The sequence below is a fragment of the Hibiscus syriacus genome, unplaced genomic scaffold (genome assembly GCF_006381635.1).
Source record: "Hibiscus syriacus cultivar Baekdansim isolate YM2019G1 unplaced genomic scaffold, ASM638163v2 tig00008145_pilon, whole genome shotgun sequence".
Lineage (NCBI taxonomy): Eukaryota > Viridiplantae > Streptophyta > Magnoliopsida > Malvales > Malvaceae > Hibiscus > Hibiscus syriacus.
The window spans coordinates 1,113,552-1,122,883 of NW_024062153.1; the positions used below are offsets into that span (position 1 = coordinate 1,113,552).

The window sequence follows — 9,332 nt, forward strand, 5'->3', positions numbered from 1 at the left end:
ATGAAGATAATATAGCCGTTTAAGTGTGAAAACATTTAATAAAAATGCTTAGAGCGTGGGGGAATCGGTACCCTCTCATAGGGAATCAGTTCCCTAAGTGTAAAATTCAAATATTTCGACCGTTGAATAGGGGGGAATCGGTACCCCTATGGGGGAATCGGTTCCCTCCGAGCATTCTGGAAATCTCGGAGCCAAACCATTCAGTGAGGAATCGGTACCCCTTGGGGGGAATCGGTTTCCCTATGAGCAATCTGGAATATTAAAACGGTTTTTTATAACCGGTTTTTTAAAAAAACCGGTTTTTTTAAAACCGAAACCGGTTACACCGGTTAGGATATCCGGCCCTCCAAACCGGTTAGAAACCGAACCGGTTATTTTATAAACCGGTTTTGTTTCTATGGGAAAAAACCGGATCGGATAAAAACCGATCCGGATCGGATTGAAATCCGAATTATGTGCAACCCTAGTCGTAGGAGATAAAGGAGAGTGAAGAATACAACATGGGATAATTCAACACCTTCCCACTTCTCTTTTTCTTCGCAAGACAAATTCAAATCATTGTGAACCTCATTTAGATAATAAATTGGGGTTCGAACCCCATTCCTGCTTAAAACTCGCTACTGTAAGTCAGTCTACCCAAGTCTCAGCTCAGTTGTTCAAAACTGATAATTAACAGACCAATTTCAAATTCCATTCAGAGTAGAAACTAAAATGTTGTTTCTTGGAGGCAAAACGAAACATGAAACTTTAAGATGAGATGGGAAGGCCACTAATTGAAAACAAAAATGAAAGAGGAACGGTCATTTCTTCTATGAAACAAAAGCACCATTCGCTGAAATTGTGCCGAGCCGGTGGACATTTCTATTGCCAAAAACAAAAACAAAAAATATGGAAAAGGAATAATCATTTTTCTATGAAACAAAGGTTGGACGTATTACAAACCAGATAGATCAAAGGACCCTCCATCACCATAAAACACGGACCATGATCTACCCTTCTTTCAAATGCCTTTTATCTGTATCCATCGGCTTCTCAGGGGTGTCAGTGTCTTCGCCACCTCCATGACCTAAACAACAGGTAAACCTTGTTATTTTATTCATACAATCTTTTCAGATTGCACGTGTATGCATAAATGGAAACTCGTGTATTTTTATCTTATCACAGATAATTTGGTTGTATAGTTCGTGTCAATTAAAATTGAGGGTGCATCATGGCATACCTTAAAATTGTTAGCGTCTAGGCCTTGGCTGGAACCGAAATTCAGCTAATAGTGCTATATGATCAGATGACCACTCTGGAGAAGGAAGTGCTGTGTCCTTCCTCAAGCTATCCTCATCCAAGAGTTCCAGTAAGGACTCCACTGTTAAAGAGTCCGCTGAAAGCACATGACAGACATGCAACTGCATTAGCCTAAATATCAAACATCTAAGTAGACAAGAATCTCAGGGATGAGGCGTTCAAGATAATTTATAATTTGTACATGCACTATCCTATCATTCAAGTGTTCTGAAATAATTACCCACCTGTGTAAAATATGTAATCCAGGGTGCCGATAAAATCTCTTGTGCAGTTTGTGAATAAAGGTTCATTAGTTGTCATGTCCATTTTCCTTCTCTGATGTTCCAAACCAAGACCAACACCTCTTGCAAAGGGTGAGTAGGCACTAACCTGTTTAGAGAAACAAACTTTGTCAAACACAACCCTTGAATAATGTATAATCCTAGCCTCTTTCTCCATTGAAGACTGTATCAAAAAATTGTTATCAATGATGGTAAGGAAAAAAACGTAAGCTTTCTATGGAAATGGTAAAGAGAGTTTACCAGTGGTAACTGATGAGTCAACTTGCTATGAGGACGCAAAATTGCAAGAGGGTCTACCAATAATTCTGGATGCAGTGGATCTACCTTCCCCATACCAAGAAGTGAATGGGGAGCACTGTGCAAAAATATATTTAACTTCGAAAAAGTCTAATACAACAAAATGGATCTCAAACACCAAATGATCTAACATTGGGTAAAGGATACTAGGGTTACCTCCCAGGAACTGAATTAAAATCACCACACACCAACATTGGAATGTCTGCCTAGCAGCTATTTTCTCAATCCCTTTAAGAGAGTATGCACCTAAAATATTAAAAGAACAAAAAAATTAGTAAATTGTTTGAGAACGCATGTATGTATAAATAGATATACAGATTAAAGAAAAAACTAAAACCTGCCAGATTTTGACATCCTTCAACTCTGGTGGAACATTTACATGTGTGTTTGCCTGCATTCCAAAACCAGGAATAGAATGAATAGTTGTACATAAAATGAAGAGTTGCAAACAATATAATAAATATGTAAACTGTATTTAGATAAGTCAACTTTCATGAATGTAAAGAACAGCCCAACTTCGAGAAGAATGTGCATGGCTAACATTTCCATGCCACATTTGTAAAATAAAACACCAAATGATCTAACATTGGGTAAAGGATACTAGGGTTACCTCCCAGGAACTGAATTAAAATCACCACACACCAACATTGGAATGTCTGCACTAGCAGCTATTTTCTCTAATCCCTTTAAGAGAGTATGCACCTAAAATATTAAAAAGAACAAAAAAATTAGTAAATTGTTTGAGAACGCATGTATGTATAAATAGATATACAGATTAAAGAAAAAACTAAAACCTGCCAGATTTTGACATCCTTCAACTCTGGTGGAACATTTACATGTGTGTTTGCCTGCATTCCAAAACCAGGAATAGAATGAAATAGTTGTACATAAAATGGAAGAGTTGCAAACAATATAATAAATATGTAAACTGTATTTAGATAAGTCAACTTTCATGAATGTAAAGAACAGCCCAACTTCGAGAAGAAATGTGCATGGCTAACATTTCCATGCCACATTTGTAAAAATAAAAATTGAAAAGTAATTAAAGAGACTAAAAGAACCAAAACGCATACCAAATACAATACGATAGAGAGAGAGCACAGAATCTATCTAATCCAATTGGCATTTGGTTAGTCATAATATAACATGCAAAAGTTTCATGGGATTTTGTTACTTAATCTATGTTAGTCAAACAGAGGGTGTGTGTCAAATACGAATGTGTCAAACACAGGTATGGTCAGATTTTTCTAAGATTTTGGATTAATTTGAAGGATCCTTAAAAGTCATATCCCCATGCCTATAAGTCAAACATGAGTGTCTCACATGGGCACTTTAACAAAAACGAAGATTTGGAGCATAATAGCTTCTAATTGCTAGAATGTGCTTACTTTCACAATAAAACTTTCTAGGAGAACAATCTAAAGGACTAAAATCATATTTATTCAAATATAGGTACACTCCTTAACCATCTAGTACATTACACTGGTTTCTGCAGCACAACCAGCCTTACACCTGCTGCCTACAAAGTGATTCACACCTGTAATCGGATCTACAGCCTGCATACAGACCAACTGCAGGACTATATAGCAACAAATCATGCAGTTCCATTTCTATGAAACCATCTATACACTCCTCTTACAACAAGTTGTGCTATAGGCTCAGTTAGAGCTAGCATAAGACAAAACTCAGGTAACATAGAACTTGAATTCAATCCGGCCAGGCTAAACATACTCCGAAACTACCCTTCTTCAAAACAGATGCGGCATGATTAAATCATGTTCAACTTGCCAACAACCCAATAAAAAAGCTTGAACAAAATGCTTATCAATCATCACTGGTCATGTGATGTCATGTTTTGACAATTAATTTTTTTTTTATAGGAATAGGAGATCTCATTAAAAACTTCCTTCTTAGTTGGCTCTCGTGGAAGAGGCAACATCGGAAGGAGGAAAAGAGTACCTCATCTTATTAATAAACCAAAATTACATAATCTTACATCATAACTTCCAAAATAAAATACAAACCAAACCAATCATATAGCTATAATCATCAACCAATTCCCTCCTTAGCTAACTTATCTGCCTCCGAATTGCAACTCCTAGGAATCCATCTAACAATAATACCCCTAGCAGAAACTAAGGTCCCAATTTCCCCAACCAAAGTACTGAGAAACGTAGGGGCAGAAACTGGTGACAGAATCCAATCAACTTCTGATTTACAATCAGACTCTATGATTAATCTTCCTTTCGAAGCCCATTCAGACGAAAGGAATAGATCAATTCCTTGTTTAATAGCCTTCAGCTCAGCTAACATAGGAGGACCAGGACCCACCGCTATAGAAAACGAGTTTAAAATATTGCAATTCGAATCTTTCAAGACTCCACCAATTCCACCCTACAGCCCATCACCTCTCACTGCTCCTTCAACATTGAATTTAAAGAAATCTGTAGGAGGTGGAGACCAGTAGATAGCCTTCTTCGATTTATAGAAAATAGAGTGAAATGTATCTGCCAACGTTGGATCTCCTACTAGTATGTCAACCTGAATATTAGCATTAGGGAATTTCGCTAAAAACCATTTAGCTAATCTAACCCTGGAAATGAAGAACAAAGAAGAAGTATCTAGTTTCTAGTTCTCAAACACCATTGAGTTCCTAGCTTTCCATAAAGACCATAAAACGACTCTTGGAATAAACTTCCAAATAGTAGACTGCTCCCTTAGATAAGACCAGGAACAAAGAAGGGAAGAAGGTTCTTGAGGCATAACTGAAGAGATATCCCATAGTCTTAGAAATCTATACCACAATTCCTCTGCAACCGAGCACAAAATAAACAGATGATGGATTGTTTCCTCATATTTATGACATAAAGGACACAGAACATCTTCTATCGAAATCCCTCTTTTCTTCAATTCCACTCTAACCGCCAATTTTTGATGAGTAATCTGCCAAAGAAATGTTTCTACTCTAGGAGGAGCCATTCCTGACCACACCCATTTCTTCCACTGAAAAGGAGTTCCCATTCTACTTGAAATAGTGAGTCTACCCGATTTTGCCGAATACACGCCTTCGCCTTTCCCCGACCAAGCTAGAAAATCCTCCATAGATTCATTCAAGACAATATTATGAATCAAACTCATTAACGCACACCACTGCTCAAACTCCCAATCACAAAGATTTCTCCTTAGTGTAATATTCCAAACCCATCCATTATTTTCAAAGGCACCAAATTCAGCCACTTTACCCCTTTTATTAGTAGAAAGGGCAAAAATCCTAGGAAATTGTATCTTTAGAGAAGATCCATTGACCCAAATATCATTCCCCACTTGTAACTTCGAGTTGGACCTCAAGTAGCATAGAAGAATAAAAACAACAATTTTTACCACACAGAGAAGCTGTCGTTTCCCAAGATTGTCAGATCCTTGATTGCTAAACTTTGCTTCCAAAACGACAATTAAAGCAACATTATCCTGCAGACAGAAAATTTTACATGATATTATTATAAAAGTATGTACTGTAAGAGAATGGATACAGATCCAAATTAGTTATAATCGATTTAATACCTTAACCAAACGATTTAAAGCAGCTTTTTTCTGAGTAGTTTGAACTGCAACCTCGGTCAAGGATTGAGCTGCCTTATTAAATTCAACCTGCAAAAGACATGATTTACTTTAGCATTGGAAAAATATGCATAAATCCATATAGAATATTAGAAATACTTCCAAACCTCATATTTTTTGACATGGGAAAATCTATCCCTACGGAAAAAAGTAGCACAACCATCAATTGTATGGATATTTCCACCATAAACCTGCAGTATAAACAACATATATTATTCATAAGTGTAACGACGAAATCATTGAGATGAGAACCTTGGGAGTTCTTAAGCAACCTCATTTGTCTTCCTCTTGTACAAAGCTTGATACCCATGTTTGTCCAGCTCAAGGGCAAAAAATTCCTCAAAATGATCATTTTGCACCTGAAAAGAAGATAACAATTGGTATTTAGCCACACACAATGTTCATCTAGATGACCAAAGGCTGAAGCTGCTTTCTTGCTAATGATGAGTTGAATGCACCTAAAGAAATTCTGGCCTACAAAATTATTTCTCATTTAACTGTTGCCTCTTTTTTTTTTTTGGGGGGGGGGGGGGAACTCCTTACTTTCTTAACAAAGATGGAGCAAGAGTGAAATAATTTCCTTATTAGCATCACTCATCGCCACTTTCACTCTTAGATCAACCAATTGTGGGAAATAAACTCTTTTAGGGATACACACATATATAATGATGCTTTGTATCTAAAAGTAAAAAAAGGGATACAAATGAACATAAACCTACATCTAAATTAAAATTGAAAAAAGTGCACAAGCTCTATATCTCCACCCAAAATGTAATAGCAAACATTGACCATAAAAGCGATTTTTTATCATGCAACAAACTTCAAAGCTGTTTTCCAGTTCAAAACATTTCTAAAATGTTGCTATCACCATTCATCAGATATTAACTGAAAGTATCACCTCTTGAAGACAGACTATGTCTGCACGATAACCAACAATTTCCCGCAACAAATTCTGCCTGCGATATGGCCAAGAAAGAGCCCATGAAGGACAATAACTGTATAACTCACTGCTGGCATACGAGTCAGACAAAATGTTGTACGACAGAACTGTAAAAGTTCCAAAGGATGAAATACAGCCATCTGAATCAAGCTGACCCATCATATCAGCTCCACTTAGTGGGATCAAACGCCGAGGAATAGGAGAAGGAGCAGGAATAACACGAGATGTCAAAACAGTATTGGGATGTCCAACACGTAGTTTCGTTTCAGCATCAACGACGACACACTCAAACTTGAGAACATGGCCAATATCATCTACTGAGGGTGTATATGTTTTAGAGCGTCCAACTTCAAACCAGGTTTCACCACTACTCCTCTGTGTAACTGCACCAGGATACAGAGGTGTAGAACCATTTGTCAAGCTAGCACTTGATGCTGAACCAGATAAGCTAGAATTAATAACTCCAGACCCTGTGCTATTGAAACGGCCAAATATCTCTTCCTCTTCATTTCCATTTTCATTTACAGCACTTGCAGCATGGTCATGCAGAACACGATGATGCTGCCACGCATCTGAGAAGCACTTAGGAGAGCAATGGTAACTTTTAGCAACAGGTATTTTAGCCTTAAGACAACCTAGGCACTGCAATGTGGCTTCCTCAGATGGATGTACACTACAGACAGCAACTTTTTTATCACTTTGTATGCGATACCTGCGAAACAGAACCAAGAAAGGAACATTTTGCATTAGACATGTAATATAAATGGAAAAATTGAAACAGTCAACCTTTTATACAAGTTTCCAATTAATTCCCAGAAGCAGACAAATGAAAAGATCTTAAACCACAACAAAAAGTGCACAAGATAACGTCAACATAATCCCTTTTCCAGAACAAGAATCCAGCAATTACAATAAGAATGCACAATATCCTCCTCAAAATTCTTCAGTGAAACTACAAGGGACCCAAAGTATGTCTCTCTCATTAACATAGTGGTTAAAGATTTTTGTCTTGAAGTGAACAAATCTAAATATCATTCAAGGAATACTAAATCAATTCAATTTTATTACTACTTGCTACATGTAAACTGATGTAATTGCTTAATGCGTGATTTTCTAGGATCTTTTGTGATGAAACATATGGAAATCACTGCAACATCCTATTACCTTCCAAGGCACCAGAGCATCTCTGATAATTTCCAGAATGTAACTAGACTTACTTTCAAATAGAAAAGGCTGAAATAGGTAATAAATTATTAAATGCCTCATTACCACCTTTTTAGCCGTTAATGGGTGATCACTATACATCCACATCCGCTCTTGTAGCTGGATGATTCCTTCTTTTTATAACCAACATTTTAAATGCACCACTTTTCAAACCAACATTTTATATGTAGTACTTCTCAATCTAACTTGAAACATTCTAGCAAACTTCACAGAGAAAAAAATGCCAGGGTGGTCACAATAATAATACCACTCATAGAACATTCTAGCTTGAAAAGCCTATTTTTCATGGCATATTTTGCAACTATGAAGTGTCATTCCAATTCAAGCAGAGACAGCAGATAACAACAGGGAGGTGGATAGCAACAAGCCAAAAACTTATAAACATCAACTTCATACATTCCCCAATGTAAGTATTCACAACCACCTAACAAAGAAGTGTCATACACTGTATTTAATAAAACAAATAACAATCAAATAAAATCACAAACAAAAAACTAGATCAAATCCAATTGGTCAAAATGAGAAGTTTCCTTAATGCCAACATAAAAATGGTTTCTTTAAATTTTATTCAAGCTCATTCGGGTAAAAAATTAGTATAAGATTAAATCAAACCCCAATTCGCTCCCTCCCCCAACAAATAATACAGAATGCTATTGAGGGATTTAAGAAGGCTTACCACTTGTACCTCAGGAAGTGACCATCAAGAGGGGATGACTCAGGTACGTCATCGGTGGTAACGGTCTTGTCAGGTCGGCGTAAGAGCAAGTAAGGCGTGAGCTCGCAGCCAACAATTGGTATATCAGAAGGAAGGTGCACCCGTAGCACGCTCAGCATGCTTCAACTTCCGCGGCTTCCTTTGTCACGGTTCGCAACGATCACCGGTGTTTAAGCCTGTCAAAACCAATCCCACACTAACACTATCAGCAGAACAAGATATGACCTCGAAAATATAAGCAATCCTATCGGGGCGGAGACCAGGCGGATCCGCCATTTACTTGAACCAAGCACCCGCCAGCCTTGATCCAAAATCACCCTTTTCCTTTAAATCAAACAAACCTAGTTTAATATTAAGAATAAAATACGAAGCTAACAACAGATCTTGTAACAAACTTTAGGGTTCCGAAAAGAATTTATCCAAGGAATGGGCAAAGGGGGAAACGAGAGATGGAATGGTAATTAGGGTTTTACAGACGAAATGAAAATATTAGATTTATATCAAAAGAGAGAAAACTATAATAAAAAATAATTGAAAAGAAAAAAAGAAAATAGTAGTAATTAGTTTACAGAAAATAATAAATATGGATAGATTATTCAGAAGTGGGAGGTGTCGCGGCGGAGCGATGGCGGAGGTATGGCGGTGCAGACAAGGATGGCTTTGTTTGGGTTTCCCCTCATTTATTGGGAGCTTAGCACTTTATATTAAGATCAAATGCAAGGTTGCAATTGCTTTTCCTTTTTATCTTTAATATTTTTATTTTTGGCTAAACTACGATTTGAGCCACTAAACTTTAGCATTTCTTCTTTTTCTTATCCAAATTAGAGGTAAATAAAGAAATTGAGTAAACTAGAATGTTTGGACGATTTGAAAAATGGTTAGTTAAATCAAATTTTAATTTTATTTCTAATTAATTTTAATTTTTATAATAATAAAATAATTAATTTATATTTAGAAT

General features: G+C 36.7%; 1 protein-coding gene across 1 annotated transcript; it reads right to left on the bottom strand.

The window, feature by feature from the left end:
* Window positions 1–786: 786 nt before the first annotated feature.
* On the bottom strand, window positions 787–9,042 carry LOC120202027 (carbon catabolite repressor protein 4 homolog 1-like). The gene is made up of 12 exons (XM_039202513.1): window positions 8,336–9,042; window positions 6,394–7,147; window positions 5,768–5,854; window positions 5,603–5,686; window positions 5,439–5,525; window positions 5,259–5,345; window positions 2,672–2,725; window positions 2,488–2,579; window positions 1,821–1,935; window positions 1,524–1,668; window positions 1,220–1,375; window positions 787–1,066 (listed from the first exon to the last, which is right to left on the bottom strand). The coding sequence occupies exons 1-11, from the start codon at window positions 8,491–8,493 to the stop codon at window positions 1,230–1,232; spliced, it is 1,809 nt and encodes a 602-aa protein (XP_039058444.1). The 5' UTR covers window positions 8,494–9,042; the 3' UTR covers window positions 787–1,066; window positions 1,220–1,229.
* Between the last annotated feature and the right edge of the window lie 290 nt (window positions 9,043–9,332).